A 22,928-nucleotide genomic window follows, 5' to 3' on the forward strand; every position below is an offset into this window, starting at 1 on the left:
CCATGGACAAGCACAAGTTTAACCACCTGACTCTCATCAGAGCTAAGTCATTCTGGCTGCAACCTGAAAAGGTTGCCAACTGCTGTTCTAGACAACTGCTTTGTTTGTCCAAACACTGCTGCTAGATCAGTGCTGTTTTCTTCTCTGCCCCGCTGCACTGCTATTCTGTACAGCAGGGGTGTCAAACTTGTCTGGCTCCATGAGCCAGATGAGTGGTACAGGATCAATCCCCAGACCAGATGAATGGTGCAGGGCAGGCTCCATGGCCAGACTGGGACTATGGACACCTCCTCCACTTCTGGTTCAGGACCAGATGCCTGGCATCCTTAGTGCTTCGTTGCCACCATGGAAACAAGCTGCAGTTCTGGGCTCCTTCCTGTGGTGTTGCTGTGGCTTGTGCCAGATCCGACCTGTGGGCAGTATGTTTATACCCGAGTTGTACAGGGGGCCCCAGAAAAGCAGCTAGAAAGATTCCAAAGATAGGATAAAGACGCTCAAACTTTCAGTTAGCACAAACCTTACACATGCACACAATATTCAACTGCTATTACTAGCTGGCTATTCAAACACAAGATGAACATTCAAAGTGAAGAGTGAAAAAATAGCACCTTAGTCTCATTCCACTGGACCTAGTGGACATTTTTATGGAGATCTACCAGGGTCTATGAGGATGATTCTGCGATCTTACCTGTGTGGAAAAATTCCTGTTTGTAGAGGCACTTCACAGGACTTGGCATAGGTGGATCCAACCCTGGATCCTTCAACCAATTTGCTTTCTCATATATGCCTGTTTTGATGTTCTGTTTATCCCAATAAAGTAAGTTGCAACTTCTTGAAAAAACATCTGTAGGTTCAGGCTAGATATCAGGAAGCACTACTTCACAGTTAAGGCAGCGAGGATCTGGAACCAACTTCCAAGGGAAGTGGTGCTCGCTTCTACCCTGGGGGTCTTCAAAAGGAGGCTAGATAGACACCTAGCCAGGGACATTTGACCCCAGCATTCTTTCCTGCCCATGGCAGGGGGTCAGACTTGATGATTTGCTCAGGTCCCTTCTGACCCTACCAACTATCTCATATTATTCAGACTAAAATTTGAGTCCAGTGGTAGGAAACCTCAAGAGAATATTTTGGGGAGAATTTGACATTAAGGGGACAAAGCATTACAGAAATATGTTATTTTCAAAACAAAACAAAAAAAAATTCAATTCTACTATTATATTTATATTATAAGATGTTTTTGAATTCCATGTTAGCTTCCTTCATTTTTAGTCTGAGAGTCAGCCTATTTTTGGAGATTTATTTAGGGATATTTGTACCTCTTGTTCATGAAGTTGCAAACTCAGCAAAAAAGCAGATCATTTTGATAGCTTTAAGAACACATATAATTATTATCAGCTTAAATAAAACTAAATTAGAATGTCACTCATTAAAAGTGTAGCAGGAAAATCAGGAAATTCTATTCAGGTTTGAGAAACAAACTTGGCTTTATGCCTTTATCAACACCATCTTTAGCTATTCAGCAGTTTAATTCCAGCCATTATACAACTATCATGCCAAGCTAGGAACTTTAATATAATTTATCGTTACATATTATAACTGTGCATGGTTCTTCACAGACAAATAAAAAGATAATATCCTAATGCCTTCATCAGCATTTCAAACAGAGACCACAGACCCTCATTTCCATTGCTGCAAAAAGACATCTTCAGACCTCGAACTTTACATGTGGGCTAGTATCCTGAATAAACTTTCTGCATTCCAACAAGTTTTGAAAGTAAGAATCATGATTACAGTGTCAATGTTCATGCCTGAAACGATGTCCTTTATCCACAATTCCACAAATAGCCAGGAAGTAGGATCATCCACAATTGCTGTCTATTTATATAGCTCCTGGAATGCAACATAACTGCTCATAAAGCTCACCATTACAGTTGCACGTAGATTGCTCCTGAATTTACACTCTAGTTAGGACGCAAAATGCTGATCCACTGCATCCAGTTAGTGATCGATACTTGACAGACATGAGATTTGAGTTAAAGTTGTGTCATTTACAAATGTTCTTATTGTCAAACTAGCCAATTGCCTGTCAAGAATGACGGTGGGGGGGGGGGAAGGAGCCCTGTGCCCCCACCATCCGGGCCTGCCCCGCCCTTCTCTCCTGCTGCTTGGGGTCCAGGCCCGCTCCCCCCTCCCCACCACAGCAGCAGGGTGAGGGGAGGAGTGGGCCTGTGCCTGGGCCCGATGTGGGGCAGGACCGGGCCTGAGGGTAGGGAGAAGTCAGGCCCCTGCAGCAGGGGGGGAAGCAGCAGGCCTGGGTCGACCCAGCAGCAGCAGGGGTATGGGAGGAGCAGGCTCAGGGCCAACGCAGAGGGAAGAGGGGTGAGGGAGAAGTGGGTCCAGGCCCGAGAGGGGGAGGAGGCTTGCTCCTCCTCTCCCCCAGCTGCTGCTGTGTTGGAACGCTTTTTTGCACTCTGATTGGCTGTTTGTCAGCCAATCAGAGTGCGAATAAAGTGTTACGGACAGACAGACAAGCAGACAGATTAAGGCTTTCTTGATATTATAATGTTGGCTTTCAAACAAAACCTTCAATTTCAACAGCTTTCAAGCTTATCTATATAACAGTATTTTACATTTGTGATGTTAGTGTTACCTACTATACTAAACTTTGCTTAACCAAGTTTTTCAGGGGTGTCTGAAATAAATTATTTGATAAAGTAGCTGTAAAATAACATCCCATGGAGCAGGTTGTCATCTCTCTGATATGGCAGCAGTCTTGCTATTTATACCAGGGATTGGTGTTTTTATTAAAACCCCTCTAGTAAAACAATTACATGTTAATCTGAGCTTCCAATTTTTCTTTCTTTCTTTCTTTCTTTTTTTTAATTAAAGCAAATATCTGGCTTTAGGCTATGTGGGAAAAACTGAAAGAGTAACTAGAGTGCAACCCAAAGCACAACCAAAATGAAACCAAAAGGCAAACAAAGAATAGGCTACATATATTTTTAAATTGCATTTAAAATTCAGTAGCAGTGTAATAATAAACCTGTTTATTAAGCAACAATACACAATACGAGAGTTTACAGCTTGCTCCTACCTTTGCACTGGAAGTGGTGGGTTGGTGTGGTAAGCAGCAGCCTGTCTACCATGTTGTCTGGCCCACTGCAGCGTGCAATCCCAGGCTCTTTGTACCCGGCTTTCACCCATTCAGAAAGCCAGCGCAGGCTGCAGTCACAGTGCAAGGGGTTGGTACCTAGAGCCCTAATGATGGAAAACAATTAACAATATTTTCTTTGCTTATGAGCAAAAATAATGTCTCTCCAACTCCACCAAAAGTGTTCATTTTATCCAGCTCCTCTACATTAAGCCTTTATTTCAAGAAGGAAGGAGGAAAACCCTTTGAATATTAAATGTTTTGTTTAAAAAGGCTTCTTTCAATCTTCTCTTCCTTTTTCCTTTCTTCCCATTATAAAGCAGACCAAAAGGCTAACTGAAAGGTAACAGTAGATCAAAGAATTATCCCTTTTCTGCTACAAGTGTCAAGAAGCTAACTACTGTTTCACTCAATTTGTTTATTTCATTTTGACAAACCTTAGACTTTTTTTTTTTACCTTATAACCCAACATACAGAGCTTGAGTTGTTCTACTTATTTTTAATCAGATAGCTCAAGTGGCAGTTTACCTGAGCAGGTAAACACTTCCACCAACAATACCCACCTGCATGTTCAAAATTTAACCTTGTTTTCTGCAAAACTTGTTCATGTGACACTGAAAATCACTTCTGACTAATACTCGAGAGTAAATAATTTTTCCTTATGTGTCTGCTGAATGGATTCAGTAAAACACTAATGGTCATGAGAGTGGTTAAAAAAGACATATTTAAAAACTGAAATAATCATTCCTGGAACTATTTCATTATTTTGTTGAACTCTATTAAAAATATCAGTCACTTACCCTATCCTTAACTGTAGCCCTAGATTATTTAGCCTGAATTTTCTGAAACGAGGAATGCAATGGGGATTAAAACTCCACAATCAACCTGCCTCTGAAAACTCTTTCTTGTGAATATATTCTCCCTGCCTAACAAGGAACTATTTCCACAAAGAAGTGCTTAGTTATGACAATTTGAAAAGTCCCTGGGAATTTTAAACAGTGTAACAATGTCAACCACAACACACATTTGAAGACATTCTTTACAATAAATCCTATGGAACACTAAAAGAATAAAGCAACTTTTGTATTAAACAGCCACAGTATAATTTATGAACCAGACCTACAGCTCTGATACTACATACTACCTTGAGTGAAGAAAATATGCATACGGTTAAACTGATTGCTATGAAGCAGTGAATTTAACCTGGTCCCTTTCTATCACAGGTAACCATATCACATAATCCATTTTAAACTTATCAAATTGTGCCTTAAATTGTCCTGAGTAGTCAAGCTTATTCATGAAAGACTGCTTTTGCCAAATGTTGGATTATACCTTAAAAACCTTTAGAGATAAAAACTTAGCAGTTTATATATACAATATTACCAAGGGGAGAACCCATTATGAAAATGCATCTAAAATAAGTAGTTATATGTTTGACCAATTAGAGTATAGTGGATGTATCTACATGAGACACGTTTGTGCAGCAGACTAATCTAATGGGTGGGGGCTGGGAATCCAGGCCTTGCCTGTTCCCTCAAGCATCTTTTCCCAGCATGGAGCTGGCTGCTCCATGGAGTGGGTGGGGGCTAGGAATCCAGCCCTCACCTGTTCCTTGGAACAGCTCCATGCCATGTGGAACTGGCTGCTCTATGGAGCAGGTGGGGACTGGGATTCCCAGCCCCCAACCACTCCCAGAGCAGCCAGCTGTGTCCAAGCAGGACAGCTGCCAGAGTGGGGAAGAGTGGAGCTGGGCAGGAAGCACACTGGCAGCTCCTAGCAACTCCCTCCTGGGTAGCGAAGACCTGCCCGTTATGGGGCTTGCTGGCAGCTGTGTGTCCTAGTGGGCATGGGGCCAGGAGAGCTCTGCCGGCTGCAGAGGCAGCTCATTCCTGGCCCTGTGCACATAAGGTCCCTACCCGCTGTGCCAGAAGACAGCTGCCACTACAGCTGGCAGAGCCCTTCTGGCCTCATATCCACTGGGACCGGCTCCGTGCCCCCTGCCAGCCCCTGGGATATCACTAAGAGGAGCCTGAAGCTCCCCCAGGCTGCTGCAGGAGAGCAGGGCAGGATGGGTGCAGCCTTGTACTGGGTTTCTCATATTGGGAACAAATCTGCTCCCAAGAGGGAGCATGTGTAGACATAATTCCAGGAAGGCTTACTGTGCAGTATTTTACTTAAAAGCACATGCAGATTCACCAAGTAACAATATCACATTAGATGTTCTGTTCCATAAAAAAAGGAAGTATGCTCTAGATTTGATTATGATTGTAAACCTAATCCTATTAAATGTGAAATGGAGTTATTCAGTCACCTGTTAAAAATCAAATACTATCTCTACATGATGAAGTATGAAGATTCTTGGTTGTCTTTTTAAGAGATGCATGCTCTTTTAAGACTTACTTTTAAATAAAAAGTACACTGAATGCTACCAGCATTGCTGCTGCTGCTGTACTAGTGCAAGTGCACTCGATGCTGCTGCTCTGGGCGCACCTGCTGCCACGGGCACTCAGGTGCCCAGTTATGCGTGTGGGCCCCATTGCAAGCTCTGTGCAGAGTTAACTACACAACCAGCTAGAAAAAGCAGCAGGGCAGCATCCTAGAGGGTACTGAGGCTGAGCTGGTAAGTACAGCATATAGAACTAGCCTGTGGGACCATGGGTAAATCACATCAGTGTGAGATGAGGTTGTATTTTTTTTAAACAAAGCACTTACTGGTATTTCTCTTGGGCTAGGATAAATCTCCTTCTCATATGCCTACACAGGAGGTGGGGAAATCTTAAGGTTTTTCCACTGAATCAAAACCATTTTCCCATAAACCAAGGTATGAAGCAGCAGGTCCAGGGAGACAAATTTATTTTAAGCTGTACTTTGATGGACACATTTATATTTTGCCCAACAACATGCAATTATAAGCTTGGATAATTTGTAGAATGGCTTAAGTCCTTTTAAGGGCACTGAAGTAGGTTCATTTAATTTTAAAATACTGCTTTTTTAGGAAAATAGGATTGAAAACAAAAAGGCAAAACACTGTTTTTCAGAAAAAAACCCAGGAAAGGTCATCTCTTGCATAAGTGTGATGCCATCAGAAGCATTAAAGCCACTCACATTCACCCTTCTGCTTTCTCATTCAGTGGGTTAATAATGCCATGGAGTCCCCTTCAACAAAGCCCTATCTAAAGTGTGATGCACATTGGCTAAGTACAGACTGTCAAAAGGCCCAGGGCTGAATCAATTCAGTCTTTGCAGGTTAGTCTAAACTGCAGAGATTAAACTGAGAAGCAAGTAAACAGACATTCACTTTTGATTCAAGAAATGCAGCCAAATGCCTGCAGTGGCCCAGGCCAGAAGCCAGGGTGGGGAGTGCAGAGGTGGGAGGTGGGGGGGGGGGGCACTAGAGCATAACTCCCAGCGTGCCAAAGGGAAGCTTTCAGGAGCAGTAACCCTTCTTCAGGGAATGAGAGAAGCTAAAAGTGTAACAGGATGTCAGTGAAAATGTAAATAGGTAGAAGTTAGAAAGACAAACTAAGGGAGACAAACTAAGGGGGGGAAGCAGGCAGGGGAAAAAAAGTCCAAAGGGAGTGATAGAATACAAGGTCCTGTTACACTTTTAGCTTCTCTCATTCCTTGGAGTCTCAGACCAGCAGAGACTCCCTATGCCTGAAGAAGGGTGACTGAGCCCAAAAGCATGCCTAAAACCTGTAAAACTTTTTTTCCAGCTACTCAGTTGTTCTAATAAAAGATATCACTCAAAGAACCTTGCCTGCCTATGACCTTAGACCAACAGTAGTACAACCAAAAACCCAGGTAATCTGTCTGCATTTTACCAGCTATAATCTATCACCAGGGCTAGGGACAGACATTCAAAAAGCCTGAAATGATTCAATCGTTGCAGGTTAGTCTAACCTGGCTAGGCTAAATCAGTTTTGTAAGTGGACAGATGTCCCAGAAATGCAGGCACATGCCTGCAGTGGCTCAGGCTAGAAGCTGGGGGACATTAGAGCAGCCCTCCCTTCCTTCCACAGCATGGAGCTGAGGGGGGTGTGACCAGGCTCCAGCAGGTCACTGTGATCAGCCTAGCAGGGAATTGATAACAGTGTTTATCACCTCATTAAGAAAACAGAGGGACATTACCCCCTGCCTGTTGATTCTACCTGTTGACTCAGCAGGACCATGGCCAGCATGTAGTCTGTTGGCTAATACACAGACACCTCCCCAGCAAGACAGAGGGGAGGGGGGAATTCCTACTTAGCAAGGAGTGGTGAGGGGGAGAGGTGGGGGAACAGCTTGCAGTCTGTGCCAGAGCTCCAGCCAGGGAGCAGAGGGGAGGGGCCAGCCCTGCTGTGGAACAGAGAGCCCCTTGCAGCCCAGAGAGCATGCCAGGATGCTGGGGGTGTCTGGTTTATCTTAAAGTAGCAAAGGGTCTGGGACAGACATTGCATAAACTGATTTGACCCAAATCAGTTAAGTCTGATACTATACATTCGACCAGGTTTATCTCAACCTGGTTTCAGCCATTCTTAAACTGATTCATGTGCACTGAATATCTGTTCTGTTACAGGTTTAAACCAGTTTCTGATCACTTAAAACATGCAAGAAGACAAGTAAGGGGTGGGCTAATTTGTCCTGTCACTCGACAGCAGTGATTATCCCAAATAAAGTGCCACATAAATATGGCTACATTGCTTCTAGTTTAAGAAGCATCTTCACTAGGGAAGTGGGAAGTGTGCTAGCATGTCTCTCAGGAATGTAGCAAGTTCACCATGTAGATATGAAAATGTATTCCATTTTCATTAAATTATAGAGCAAGTAGAAGTGCATCACTGTTAGATGCAAGATGCCTATGAAGCAGTGAAAAGCAGTAATAAGCAGTGACCAGGACTTGAATATCACAAATGAGACCAGGGAGGAAGTAAAATCATGGTAAAGGCCAGAATTTTAACAGGAGCCCAATAATAATAAGTGCTCAACTCCCACTGAAATGTTTAGTGGAATTTGGGGATTTTGCTCCGTTACACTCTGAAAATCCCTAATAAAATGGGACAACTTGACCTTCAAAGACCTTGAAAAACCTTTGGGAATTACTCTTCTGAAAGTAGCATGGGATTTAATTATGTAACACTTTTGATAGGAAGCCATACATATAAAACACTGAAAACTAGCTAGAGTAATTAAAAGGCACCAACAATCTAAAGAGATTCTTGTCTGGGGAAGGATTATTACAGCAAAACAATGATGTAACCTGTTTTTTAGATTTTGTCTTTACCTAGTGAATCATATTAAACATAATTATAAACAATGCATTTTAAATTTAAACTTCTTTGTGATAAAAAAAAGAATTCACACAGGATATAAATTCTGTATTCATACATGATGGAAAATTTGTTGATACATTTCAATGGGAGTGACTAATAAAACCATTCTGCTCTAGACAGATTCTTACTGAGAGTTCATAAGTTCAATCTCTGGGTAGGGCTATTCATCAAAATTAAATGTGTTGCAACACCACCTAGAAAAACTAAAATCTAGCCATGTCTTTCTGTAACACCATTGCTTACAAAAGATAAACTATGGGGTTGACTTTTTGACTTCATATCAGTGAGCAACTGAACAACTCTTGCAAGCCTACACAAAATTGAACTTTTCCAGTTTGGGAATGTATTTGTTTAGCATTAAGAACACCCCAACACACATAATGGGAAATGGGGATGACAAAAGCTAGAGACAGAAGTTACACATAAACCGGTTTAAGTGATTAGAAACCGATTTAACCCTGTAATACAGAGCTTTCCAAACTTTTCATGTTGGTGACACACTTTTTAGACATGCATCATTTCGCGACACAGTAATTCAGTTCCGGGGGAGGGGCCAAGGGAAACAGATGCGAGTAAGGGAGCTCTTCGGTGCCCTTCCGCAAAATTTTCTGCATTTCGCGTGACACACCTACACACTGCCGCCGACACACTAATGTGTCGCGGCACACAGTTTGGAAAGCTCTGCTGTAATAGAACAGAAATTCAGTGCACATAAACCACTTTCAAAATGGATGAAACTGGTTTAAACCTGGTTGAATGTAGTATATCAGACTTAACTGATTTAGGTCAAACCAGTTTATAGAACTTTTGTCCCAGACTCTTTCCTGGTTTAAGTTAGCTCACATTCCCTCAGCATCCCAGGATGCTTTACAGCCCTAGCTGTGCTGGGCTGTGCTGTCTGCTCAGGCAGAGCAGGGTTGGCCCCATTCCTCTTCTCCTTATCCAGAGCACTATCATTGTTCCAGCTGGCTGAGAAGGGGTTGGGGGTGGGGGTAGGAGTAGGGGTAAGTGTAAGGGTAGAAAACCCTTCTCCCGAGTGCCCCGCTTGCTGCTCAAGTGGCACAAGTGGGGGGGGGGGGGAGGCCAGACACCAGAAGCCTGAGAGGAAGGAAGAGGAGTTTAACCCCCCCTCCCACCCATCTCCTACTGGCACGGGACCCCAACCAGAGTCTTCCGGGTTTTCACCCTACTCGCCACTTGAGCAGCGAGAGTTGGGGCATGGCCAGACCCTGGGCCTGGGCCTGAGGCGATGGGGGCATCACAGAGAAGCAGGACCTCCAGAGGTCCTCTAGTGTCTGGTCCAGCCCCTGCCTGAGTCCTGACCACACCCTCCCATATAAGGTTTGCTTGCAGTGCCCATAACAGAATACACCTGCCAGGGAGGCTCTGTACTACTGGGGAAAAAAGCCACCACGGGCCTCTGCCTCCACTTTTCTCCTCCTGCCCCACAGCAGAGTCCAGCACTGCATCCCTCTATCTCACACTATTGCAAAACAACAGTCTTTGAAATGAGGGGCAGATTTTCTCCTCTCAGATGCACATATTTCTGTTTTAACCAGCTTAAAATTAGGATAACCATGAACAAGATGAAGTTGAATTATACAGTAGGGCTGTGCGAAGATTTGGGTGCTGATTCAATTCAGAGGAAATTTGGCCCTATTTGGTGGTCGAATCTCTGAATCCAAATCAAATTGGGAGACCAATAAAAAGGTCCGAATTGATTTGAAGCTCACCAAATTGACTTGGAAAAGATTCAGAGAGCTTTGGAGAGATTCGGAGATTTGGCCAGTCCCCATTCGCCACCGCAGGGAGATGGACCCGGACTCCATACCAGTAAGTAGGGGACAGGGGAGGATGGAGAGGGGGAAGGGGACCATGGGGGGACCCCCACCAAGCCCCATCCCCTGCTTGCTCCCACAGCCCCCCTGAGTACCACTTGACCCTTGCCGACTCTCCCAGCCCCGTCAATGGCTGCCCTGCCCCAGCATCCTGGCTCTTTAAAAAGCCCCACACTCACCATCTCCTTCTGGGGGGGCAATCCCCACTGTCCCATGCTGCATGGGGGGCTTTGCCATGAGCCCCATCCCCCACCCGCTCTCCCAGCCCCATCAACGGTTGCCCTGCCTGGCCCCAGTGAACCCGGCTCCTTAAAAAAAAAAATGCCCCACACTCACTGGCTGCTGCAGAGGCCATCAGGGCATCTTGTGGCACAGCCTCCCATGCAGCGTGGGATAGTGGGGGGGGGCAGTGGGGATCACCCCCCCCCCCCCCCCCAAAAACATGGGGGGGGGGGGCTTTTTTTTTTTTTTTTGCTTTTTTTTTTTTTTTTGCTGGGAGCTGGGGCCGGGCGGGGCAGCCATTGACAGGGCTGAGAGAGCGGGCAGGGGATGGGGCCTGTTTGATTTGGAGATTTGGCGGCTTCAGTGGCAGCCGAATCTTCGAATCAGATTTTGCTGAACCAATTCAGGACACTGATTCGAATCACCAAATCAAATCACTGTCCCCCAAATCATTCGAATCTGAACCCAAAGCGAACACTAGCCACCTCGCACAGGCTTATTATACAGCACTATGGAGGATAGTTAAATCAGACACAAGTTTGGATAAATAAAAGATGTGTCAATAGGATTAGAAAGGTGAGCTGTTTAATAAAAATTTATCTGTGAGATATACATGGTGTAAGTGATAAGGGCATTATTTGATAAGTTTTCTGGGTCCATCATCACCAGTGTGAGTGGCTGGTAGTCTAATGGTTCACGTAGCTGGCTTGTGGACTGGGGTAGCAAGAAGAGGCACTGAAAAAAATCATGGGAGTTTTTAAGTTTGCTTTGTCAACTTTAAGGTTACACCTTAGCTAGAGGATACAGTGCTTTTTTAAGTACTTGTATAGGAGGTACACAACAGAGTAAACACAGACAGTCAAAAAGTTTGAGGCTGAATTGATTCAGTCTTTGCAGGTTAGTCTAAACTGCAGGGATTGAACTGACAAACAAATGAACACACATTCACTTTTGATTCAGGTAATGCAGCCACATGCCTGCAGTGGCTCAAGCCAGAAGCCAGGGGTGCTAGAGCACATCTGCCAGCTGCTGCCAAAGGGGAAGGAAGAGAGGAAACCCTGCTGGACCAGAGGGGGCATGGCCAGGCACCAGCCCATGCTCTGCCTGGGCAGGGTAGGTAGTATCATTGAATTCATAAAAGCTTGAACAAGAAGAGATCTTTCTCTGAAAATCTATAAACACGGCCTGGGCTGCCTGTTCACTTATTCTTCCTGCTGCCCCACAGGCATCTGGGATTTGCAGTCCACAATCAGAGCAGCAGGACTCTGAGGGTTGCTTGTCACTTCCTCTTCCTGCTTCCAGGTCCCTCTGGGATTTGTAGTCCACAGTTGCAGGCAGCACTACGTTTTTAGGAGGGCAGGGCCAGTCTGTACTCATGGGAAGGTGAGCTGAACCCCGCTCCTTGGCCCTAGACTCAAACTGAGGTTTGCCTTGGGGGGGTGGGAGGTTGGGGAGCAGTGAGCCAGCCCTCACTGCTCCAGATAGGGAGCAGAGGGGCGAGGCCAACCATGCTTTCTGGAGCAGACAGCACAGTCTAGCCCAGGGCTACAAAGCATGCTGGGATGCTGGGGGACTGTGATTTAACTTGAACCAGGAAGGGGTCTAGGACAGAAGTTTCATCAACTGGTTTGACCTAAATTACTTAAGTCTGATACTACATTCAACCAGGTTTATCTTAAACCAGTTTCAGCCATTTTGAAACTGGTTTATGTGCACTGAGCTTCTGTTCTGTTACAGGTTTAAACCAGTTTCTGATCACTTAAACTGGTTTATGTGTAACTTCTATCTCTAGCCATAGTGCTCAGACTTTTTAGCATTGCTTTATACTGGGGTTGTGAAACTTCCAAGTGTCTGGGGAACTCAAGCACTACAAGCCATATGCCACGCAGGCTGCACCAGGGCAAGCCACAGGCTCCCTGTGGTGCTCTGCGTGCATGCACAGCCATCTCAGGCCCTGCTGGCCATCGACCTCCTACTTTCCCCTCTCTCCCCCATCTTTCCTCCCCCTGCTGCAGCCCATACTTTTGCAGCCCCCAGATTTACCTCCCTCACTGCTCTGCACGCCATACTGTCATGCCATCTGGGAAGGGGTAGGAAGGAGGGAGAAGAAGCCCAGAGACTCCGGGTGATGTTGCAGCTGGAGTGACAGGGGAAGTAACTTAATCTCTCACAATCTGCATGTGGCCTATGAACTGCCAGTTGGACAGTATTACTTTAAAAAGAACTAAATTTCCTAACACGGGCATAGCCAACTAGAAGAGCATTTGGTTTGGGATGGTTGATTAGTATGCTAACACTGGCTTTATTTAAAAAAATAAAATAAAAAACATAGATAAACTTTTCCACATGTCTTTGGAGATACAATATCTATACAGTCCTACTAAAAACAATATTAAAAAGTGCTGCATTTGAAATGCAAAATAATTCTAGTAAAAACATCTTTTCATGTATTTTCATCAGCTCTGTAAGAGAACTCAGAGCTATCTAGATCTGTTGTTGATCTTTCCATTTCAAAATATACTACTGCTGCACCGATTGCAAAAGCTTTGACTAACAAAGAAAAGACTAATTCTGTTTATGCTAACAAAATGCAACTTTTCAACTTCAATAGTTAATTTGAGAGATTGTCATTTGTAATGTAGCATGACCCCAGTATCCATTCAGAAGTGGGAACTGATAGATAGATAGTGACCTATCTATCTATCTGTAGGTCTGTCTATAGGTCTATAGATAGATAAGATAGATATATGTATATTTTTGTTCTGTATGGAGATACTGAGACAGAGAGATATAAGTGACTTGCCACCCAGAAACCACAGACCTCAGATCCAAATGTTGGTCTGGGTCTAGGTAAGTGATTAAAGTATACAAGTTCTGGCCTTTGGTCTTCTCAAAGGCTTAAAAGGAGGGAAAAGTGATGAAGAATTCAGAATAGGTATTTGGATTGCATTTTCATATGGAAAGCCCAAATGTATTTCATGTTCATGGAGAGTATGTTATATATATATATATGGCCAGAACTTGAATACTTTAATCACTTATCTAGACCCAGACCAAAATTTGAATACTGAATTGACTGTCTTTTGAGGGACTAGTTTTCAGTGTTTGGTTCAAAGCTTATCCTTTTGTTTTCATTCCAGGCCTTATCCAAAATTCAAATTTTGTAAGATCTTGCAAATTTTATGAATTATCTGTCATTCAATATAGACGTAACATGGTCCAATTAATAAATCCAAGGTCTGTTCTTTATGGGATGTAAGTCACTTATATCTCTGTCTCAACACCCCCATACCAAACAGGGAAATAATACTTACCCTACTAAGGACAAAATCTGTATATGGACCCCATAAGGTTTTAACATAATCGTATATGAATTTAAAAACCAGATTTAGCTTCTGATCAAAAACTTAATCTCTATCCTATACCAGATAAAATATTTAAGTATAATTATTTATTTTCCAGTAAATATTTTACACTGTGCTTATACTATACTAAATGTATGTTATACACTGCTTGGTCAGCATAAATACTTGGTCAGCATAAGTGAGATTGAATTAGAGTCCTTTATCTCCACTTGGAAATGAAATGACACCTTCCATATTGGGAAGACTGGCTTCAAAAGGTATCTGTAGAACTCAAAAGATAAACATGCCATGCACCATTTGTTTGGGTTTTCCTCAGAGTTTACTTTAAATGAAGTGTAAATATGGTTTTCCTAGGTAAACTGTTCACCTTAGGGAGTCATAAAAGCCACATTGGTCCAACATAATCATTGCAGACTGTCTGTTGAGAAGTATGAGCTGCCAAAAGTGTAAGGTACACACAGCTCAAATGAATGGTAATAAGTAGAATCCATAAAATAAATAAGACCTGTCTAGGGTATAATTTGCATTGTGGACAATTGAGTTTTACAGTTGTGCTCTGCTGTTTCTGAGGCCTCAGCATGATAAACTGAATCTTGTACCAGCTACATAACTGTGGGAGTCTCAGTTGCTAGCTGAACCAAGCATTTGCCTCTGTAGAACTAAGAGAATTGATGCCTTTAACAGGTTAGAAGTTGAGTCACCAACAAAATCATAAGAAATTGGAAATGAAGTGACATAGATTTCCCTGGTACTGACAGACTCTGGAGAGCGTCTGTGCTCGGGACCTTTTCAGAAACAGGAACAAGGACGTGCTGTGTATGAATTGCATATACTGTACTGTATTTTGTATGACCATCTGTTTCCTGATGTTTCTTAGTGCAGCGGTTTCATCAGGCCCTTGGTCAGGAACATAACCCCCTATTATAACATTGTTTCTATTGGAAAATCAGATTCAACTTACCTCATTTCGACTTACAGCGCCTTTTCCAGGAATGTAACCTGCTGTAAGTGGGGGACTGCTTGAACTTTATCAAGGAACAGAATTTTATATGTTGAGGTCCAAGCACATACGTGGTAGCAGATGTGTCCAGAATACATTGGTGTTCCTCTGTTTTAAAAAAAACTTCACACTCCTGAATGGATAGTAATCAATCTATCTATCTATCTATCTATCTATCACTGGACCATAAGGCAATCTAAATTTCACATACACAGTGCTAGAAGTTTGAGAGTTAATACACAATTAACAGAAGAGGAAATTGTCACATCTGTTCAATCAGTTTGTCCTAAGAAAATATTCTAACAACAAACAACCACAAGTTCAAGTATTTCTTTGACTGAATTTGAAGAGATTTTTCAAATGAGAACTATGAAAAGCTGTGCAACTTTAGGTCACCAACATAATCTATGCTGTTTCGGTGACTGTATCAACAGTGAGACTAATGCAGTGATAAAGTACTTACAGGTGTGAAAGGGACACAAGGTCATTGAAGGAACCTTCTGGAACACTGGAAATGTCATTGCCATGAAGAGTTCTAGAACAGGTAAAAAAGCAAGGTATCAGAACAATGCAGTGCCACAGTGGCGTTTCGGCCAGTTTGAAGAGTTAGCTTTGGAATGAAAACTGAACTGCCTCTTCTCCAGAGACCCCACTAGCGAAATCACCCACTAGAGCCCATGCTTGCTTATGTCCTGTTCCATGTGATACTGATATAAAGAATTCTACCAATCATTAAAGCTGTTAAAATTAGATTTTTATTTGAAAGGCACTCTTGCTCATTATTTCCTTTAAAAAGCATTGCTTCAAAATACCCGCAACTGCAGATCTTCATTCCTGCACATAATTCTGGCTGAAAACACAAAGGAAGGATGGAAGCAAAAGACAAGAATTGTGAAAGATGAAATTAAATATTGACTTTAATGGAACTCCAGGAGGGAGTTAAGGACCAATGTGGGCAGATATATTAGCAGTTTCAGGTCCCAAGTTCCCACATCAGTAATAGAAAATACCAATCTGTATAGATGGACACATTTACACTTCTAGGAAAAAAAAACTTGGAACTCAGCTGCTTGAAGTACTCTTCCTCAATAAACAAGGAAGCCAGCATATTTTGAGTTTGAACTGAGTTTAAACACAATCTTTCCCAGAGGGTTTTCAGTTATTGCCCAGACCACTTGAACAGGCATTTTATCAGCCACTCTAAGAACTATATCATTTTAAAATATATGTACAGATGGGAGAATTTTCTGATTGTTTGATGAATGTGCTATTTGAATCCTTCAGGATAAACGGCATTACAATGAAAATGTAATTACTTACTATTACAGATATATGTGGTTTATATTGAGATATTAATCAAAGATCCCAATCTGGTTCGACATTAGGTGTTAAGTCCTATACAAAACAAACCAAAAAAAAAAGAGCACAAGCCACCTCCTAAACAAGGGAGCTTATAATCTAATTGGAAAAGGTGACCCAAATGAGCATGACAAGGAAAAGGAAATGAAGGTGAGAGTAGAAAAAGCCTCTATCAATGGCACTGCTTCAATGGTTCAATGTCTAAATACTTATTTCAAATGTATAACAGCGACTAGTAAATGTGCTGTACCCCCACCTTCATAAATCTTTAGTATTAATGGACTCTTTCCTTGAGGACCAAAAAGGACTTTAAATACCTTTCACATCAAAGGAGTCTGCTATAATCTTCTGTAACAGTGTGCAGAACAGAAAGTTGGTATGTGTGTATTTTATAATAATGCTTCTACAGGACTTATTTCTTTTCTAATTTGTCCTGATATTTATGGTATACAGTGACTGCTTCCTATTTCTCACTGTGCTGGTTTATAGATGTTAGCTATGTTGCATGTAAAATTCACTTAAAAGAGCTATCTGGGCCCCTAGGGAGAAAACAGTATACCTAAATGAAAACAAACTGTCTCTTTTTACATCCTGCCCTTCCCGTAGTAGCACTGGTGAAAAACCAACCATAGCCTGCAGCGCACCTTTAAAAAATGTTTGCTTATCATCCAACATTCACAATAATGCTATTCCAGGGCAATTCCTATCTTGTTGCGTTGCAAAGATTTGCAACAGAAGATTCATCAATAGCACACAGAGAGGCAAACAATCCTTCCACCTGCACTCTTTGCTGCTTCAAGATCTTACAAATGAATAGCCTTGCGTTCTACTGCTTTGATGCTGAAACATCACTGGAAGAGTGTTAAGAGTTTGGCTCGCAAAGAATCACTTTTGGCATGAATAAACAGGGACAGACCTTTAATATTTACCTTGTCTGGAGGAATGAGCACACCAGTGCAGGGAACACATTAAAAATATTACAAATGAGCAGCTCATTACCTTGCAGTCCTTATATAAGAAATAGCTTTACTGGTGCGGAGACTGCAAGATGAGGCCTCCTTATAGCTTTAACTACTCAAAACCCAGAAGAGAATTAATTACCGTATTTAAATAAGAATGGCCTCCTTATGATGTTACATTCTGATCTCTGCCATTATTGTTAGGCACCTATGAGAGGTTTCCATCTCATTGGCCGGCAACACTGCAGTTCAAATAGAACCTTTAGAATGATTTCTGGTGGCATCTGAGTTCTCTTTATTTTGTAAATATTTGCATTTTGCTTCATTTCTGTGCAATATCATTGATCCCCTTTAGTAAGTTACAGGTAAGCTAGCAAATGACAGACAGATCCATTTAGTTAGGAAAAAGTTAAAAATCAACATTTTAAGATTGGATTGCCAATGGGATTCTGTAAGTGTGTATTGGAAAGGCTGATGTATGTGTCATGGATACCAGAAAGCACATCTTAATAGAAAAATGATGTCAACAATATTAACACCTGGGTAACTAAAACGACAAAAACGTATTAAAGACAGGGGAACCACAATACAGAGCTCCATACTTTTCTGGAAAATATGTATTAAAGACTGGCACATTCTACATTAGGCAGTAATGTGGGCAGTTTCGACACGTGCACACAAGTCAAGATGATGGTTATGTTCTGGATCTGAACAGATCGCACAGTATGGAAAACCATCCTTAATTAATAAAACTGAAAATCCAAATTTCTTTTTTTTCCCCCTACATGTGTGCATTTACTAATTTTTTACAGGGTCCTTGAATAAGCAAAGACGACAAACACGTGTTTTTGTTTATTGTTCATTCCAGGTTCTCACGCACACGTCTGTTGTTTTATTTAGTTAGGTGGCAATTGCCACAGGGGAATGTTAAGTCAGTAAACAATAAACTATTTTTCAGTGCATGGAAATGTTTCTTTTGGCCTTAACTGAAAATTTGGTTGAGCCTCTAATGGCTATAGGGCCCCAATTTTATAAAGACCAACAGACAAGCTTAACAGTAAAGATATGAGCAGTCCCATAAACCTCAGCTGGACCCTTCATATACTTAAAGCAGAGCACATGCATATGCACTTACAGTACTGGGGCCTGAGGAGGAAGGACAAAGGAAGCAGGAGAGAGAGAAGCAGAACCAGAGGCTCATGTAATTAGATCGTCCATTCATGGTTATTCTGCTTGTCAGATACATGTTTTCTGTTTATTGACAGAGCAAAGATAAGGAAAGCAGGAGGAATTGGGAAGACACTGGGTGCGTGCATGAAAGGGGTTCGTTATCTTTAAAAGTAAGCATGGTTCAAGATGAGGAGATATGTATGTACTTTTTATTAAAAAAATAAAATAAAAATTGAAAATGTGGAAATTGTTTTGCTGATGTTTTCTCTTTTAAATTCTCCTGAGAACATGGATAATAAATAAGTGACAATAACAGATTGCACGCTGTCACTCGGAAGCACTTTTTCCCCTCCGGAGAATTGATTTTTAATAACAACGTAGATGACATGTGGCAAGAGTTGTAGCTGACACCAGAGTTTTGTAGGCCATAATAAATCAAATCAATCTGGAGGTTTCCAAATGTATAGAGCACAGACAGAGTCCCATTTGGGCTTCATTTCACTGGTGTTGTTCTGCACAGGACTGAGAGGGCTCAGTGTTATCTCCCTCGAAGCAGGAGGCTCTTTTAAGATTTGATTAAGCAGGTCTTCTAAGAAAGTCAAGAGCTAGCATCTGAGACTCTAAAATCTATCCTTTGCTTGTGTCACAGTCTAGGATAGCCTGCAGGAGCTAGTACAGAATTTAACTCAGCTACTAAACTCCCTGGAGTCATCAACAACTGAGAATAGAAACATGGCTAGGAGAACATTCCCAATGGTCAGAAAGGGCTTCCAGCAGTTATGAATCCAAGCACTCACCCTCAGCCACCTGAGCTTTTCACAATTTGCTGTGTAATAATATTTACTACTTCTACAGCAATTCTGCAGCACAACACTCTCTGAGCACTTTGCAGCTACTCAGGGCCAAGAACCCACATTTCTAAATGAAGTAAATGAGATTTGCAGGTGCTCAGTACCTCTGAGAACCAGGCCTCACTTAATTAAGCCTCAGTATACCAGTGACATAGCTATGTATTAATCCCATTTTACAGATGAGGAAGATGAGGTACACTGATTAAATTTGCTCATGGTCTCATAGGAAATCTGTGACATGGCTAAGAAACTGAGCCCAAATGCCCATAAATGTGCCTTAACATAAATCACCCCTGCTTCTTCTAATACCCAAGTGAACCCACGAACACTGTCTGAAACCCTTACAACAACCAACTTCCAACCATTAATCTTTTTCATTTTCCCATTTTAGCTTTAATATTTGATGCCAAAAATGCAAGAATAACCATAAACCACAGGGGTTGGTGACCTTTTGCCAACAGTGGCCACAGTTTCCAATCCAGCCCTCAGCATGGGCCACAAGTCTCTGCCCCTCCCCTCACTTTGGAGCAACCAATTGCCTGCACTTACCCTTGCTGCTCATCCCTTCTGCAGTGAGAGTAAGCGCAGACATAGCAGAGCAGCATGGTCTATAACAAAAAGGAGTGCTGTGGAGGGGATGGCACAGAGGAGCTCTGTAAAACCAATCCCTTGTGCCAGATTGGACCTTCACAGACCAGATCTGGCCCTGGTCATAGGTTACTGGCCCCCGATATACAACACTAATCTATAAAGCACAGCACCAAAGTAAAGAAGAAACTATAATTTCTTCACTTCATCCCCAGTATGCTGCAGAATGCAAAAACCCACCAGGTAAATATACCAGAAGCTTGCATACAAGTAATGGGGAGCAGAAGACAGCAACTGGATTGCCTGAGGGACAAACAACAGAAGATGGAGCTTTTCAGTCCCAGGCTACTGTGTGGAATAGTTAGTTTGCTTTAAATTCACACACTAACTTATTTGCAATCACTTCCTTGTTTACATAGAGTCTCTGCTAAAATGAATAAAAATAAAGCTACATACCTTTACTGCTCTCAGATTAAGCTTGAATGTCATATTGCTCCCTATGCAGAACTTATCAAAAAGGAAAAAAAATACTGTCCCGGAAAGGCCTGTAACCTTATCACTCATTATCATTAGAAAAGTTTTGCTGATTGTTCCTGGGCTTCTCATTTGAATCCATACAACAAAGACAGTAAGAAAACAAAAGAAGAAAACTCTGTTTCCTTTCTATACACTATGCTGGTCACTTTTCATGGACTCCCAACAATTTTTCCAAACATTATACTCAAGCATTAAAAGCTGCTACAAATATTTAGTATTTTTGTAGTGTTACTTCTCCATGGAAGTAGTGGCTTTGCTTGGCACAAATAAGCTATACAATGACAGATAGAAAAGTAAGTGGACTGTGTGGCTGCAAATGGGCAGTCATATGTGTTCATTATGAAACAGTTTGAGGACCCCTCTTTTATAATGCCTAATTCATGATTATATATGGCTAATAAATAATTTACAATAATAAAAGAGGGGATAAATACAGGCTTATAGGTGGTGATAGTAAATCTCAGGCGCAGGACATCCTTTTAAATGAGGTAAGATCATAAGAATATACTCTAAACAGAAAAAAAAAGTTTTTATTGCACGTGATAGCAAGGAAGCAGAGTAATAAAGTTCAAGTTGCAAGCACTAAACTGGGGCAAGAGGAAGAGAGTTATGAATTGCTTGGCACAATAAAATTACAACACACATTGTAATGTCATTATCACATGGTGGATCCTCATTTCTGTCTGATCTTAACAGACCTGGAAGGTTTTCTTGTTTGTCACAGTAATTCATGGAGGTCAGAGGTAATGAATTGTGCAACAAAAAATGAAGGACACAACCTGCTGCTGTTGCCATTCTTTTCCTGTTATTTGAATTTCCCCGCTGTTTCTTGTTTTTTACTGAGTACCAGGTAAACAAAATGTCTTGTGCGACAGAGCTATGGGACTTAAATTTAAAAAGAAGCTCACCTGCCTTCAGATTTCAATAGGCCTAAAGTCACTATAGAGCCAATGATTTCAATCCTACACTAGCCACAGTAGGTACAAGATGGCACCATAGTATGTATCATGTCCCAATGCGCTATAACATGACACACATAGATAGGCATCTTTGCAACTAACAGTTGCAGTTTGGAGGTAGACAGTTACCTCTAAATCTGCATTATCACACAGCTGGCCAGCTTAACCATTATACTGAAAAGAGTCAGCATTCCTGGAGTCAGCATTCCTGAGCATGACAGAACAGTCACATCTTGTGTTTCTCAAAGCTGATAGCACTACAACCCTGATTAATAAGCCTAACTAATATCATTCCCCCCCACCCTTCCCTTTTTTCCCCTTTAGTTTGTTTTGAATTATATTGGTTTCTGGGTACTTTACTTTTTCATACTTTCATAAAATTCTGTGGGGTTGAAAGCTTATATGGCTCGACAGAAGTTCAAGCTGTACTAAAAACCTAATTCCTTATCAAAGCAATATTCTATCTTTAACATTCTGAAGCATCCAATATAAAAATATATACAAATGCTATAATTCAATTAATTCTGTATGACCTATGGGAATAAATGGAGAGAAATGTATTCCTCCATTTAGTGGAGGTAGTTACCACTTTGTCTTTGGATAGAACCTGCTATTGAAAAAACATGCTATACGCCATCTCACAGAGACCCTTTTCTTGTTCATTCATATCCCCATAATAGCAAAGAGAGGGCATTCATCCTGGAAGTATATGGTTGGCTCTTTGCTTATGGACAAGCTTAGTATTCACCTGCATCAATCAGTACAGGATGCATTGCATCTAAGTACAAGTACATTGAAGCTAATTGTGTGAAAATATTTATGGTGTACTGAATCAAGTAAAAGCCATCTGCTCATTAAAAACCCTGCTGTCATCTACAGCATCCTAATAAGCTGTAACCCAGACACATTGAATAAGTAATACTTACAGCACTCGAAGAGACTTGAGCCCATTAAATGCATGGACTGGAATGCACCGGAGTCTGTTATAGCTCAAGATCCTAGAAGAATCAGATAATGTGGTTGCAACATTATATTTTCTTTGATTATTTTGCTATTAATTCATTTAAAAAGCCGCAAGGAAAGCCACCAACTTAAATAACTAGTGAAGCATCATTGTTTAATGCACCTGATAACATAGCAAACAGAAAATAGAACTGATGCCAAAACTTCCGATTACTTACAGCGTTGATAGCTGAGTCATGTTGCTGAAGGTGTAATTGGCCAACATGCTGATGCTGTTGTTGCTCAAGTCACTAAAGAAATACACACAGCAGATATGTCATTTATACAAATGACTTTAAATACAAGTCATTTAAAAATGTTAAATCAGACTCCAGAAGCAATTACTTTAAGCAATTTCAAAGCCAGCCATTATCAATTACCATCATCTTCCATAATCAATGTTGGAAGAGTGCTAAAGCCAGTCACCTTGGACTATTTCTCAAAGATGCTATCCTAAATATTTTCAGGATGCAGAACAATGCCAATGCACAGGCACAAGAACTGGAAGAGGAAAAAAGATTCCAGGAGAGATGCAGAAGTAGAAAGATGAGGAAAAAAAGCTGCCCACTCAATTTATCTGGCTACCACTTCTATGTATGTGCTGTGTGTATATAT

General features: G+C 41.7%; 1 protein-coding gene across 2 annotated transcripts in view; it reads right to left on the bottom strand.

The window, feature by feature from the left end:
• Nucleotides 1-22,928, bottom strand: part of SLIT3 (slit guidance ligand 3) — a 393,886-nt gene that overhangs the window by 130,339 nt on the left and 240,619 nt on the right. For both annotated transcript variants that reach the window (XM_025205769.1, XM_025205766.1), the window contains 4 exons: nucleotides 22,493-22,564; nucleotides 22,238-22,309; nucleotides 15,352-15,423; nucleotides 3,095-3,258 (listed from right to left, as the gene is read on the bottom strand). In XM_025205769.1, the coding sequence (XP_025061554.1) occupies nucleotides 3,095-3,258; nucleotides 15,352-15,423; nucleotides 22,238-22,309; nucleotides 22,493-22,564 (380 nt within the window). The remainder of the gene's footprint in view (nucleotides 1-3,094; nucleotides 3,259-15,351; nucleotides 15,424-22,237; nucleotides 22,310-22,492; nucleotides 22,565-22,928) is intronic.

Source organism: Alligator sinensis, unplaced genomic scaffold (assembly GCF_000455745.1).
Source record: "Alligator sinensis unplaced genomic scaffold, ASM45574v1 scaffold7_1, whole genome shotgun sequence".
Classification (NCBI taxonomy): Eukaryota; Metazoa; Chordata; order Crocodylia; family Alligatoridae; genus Alligator; species Alligator sinensis.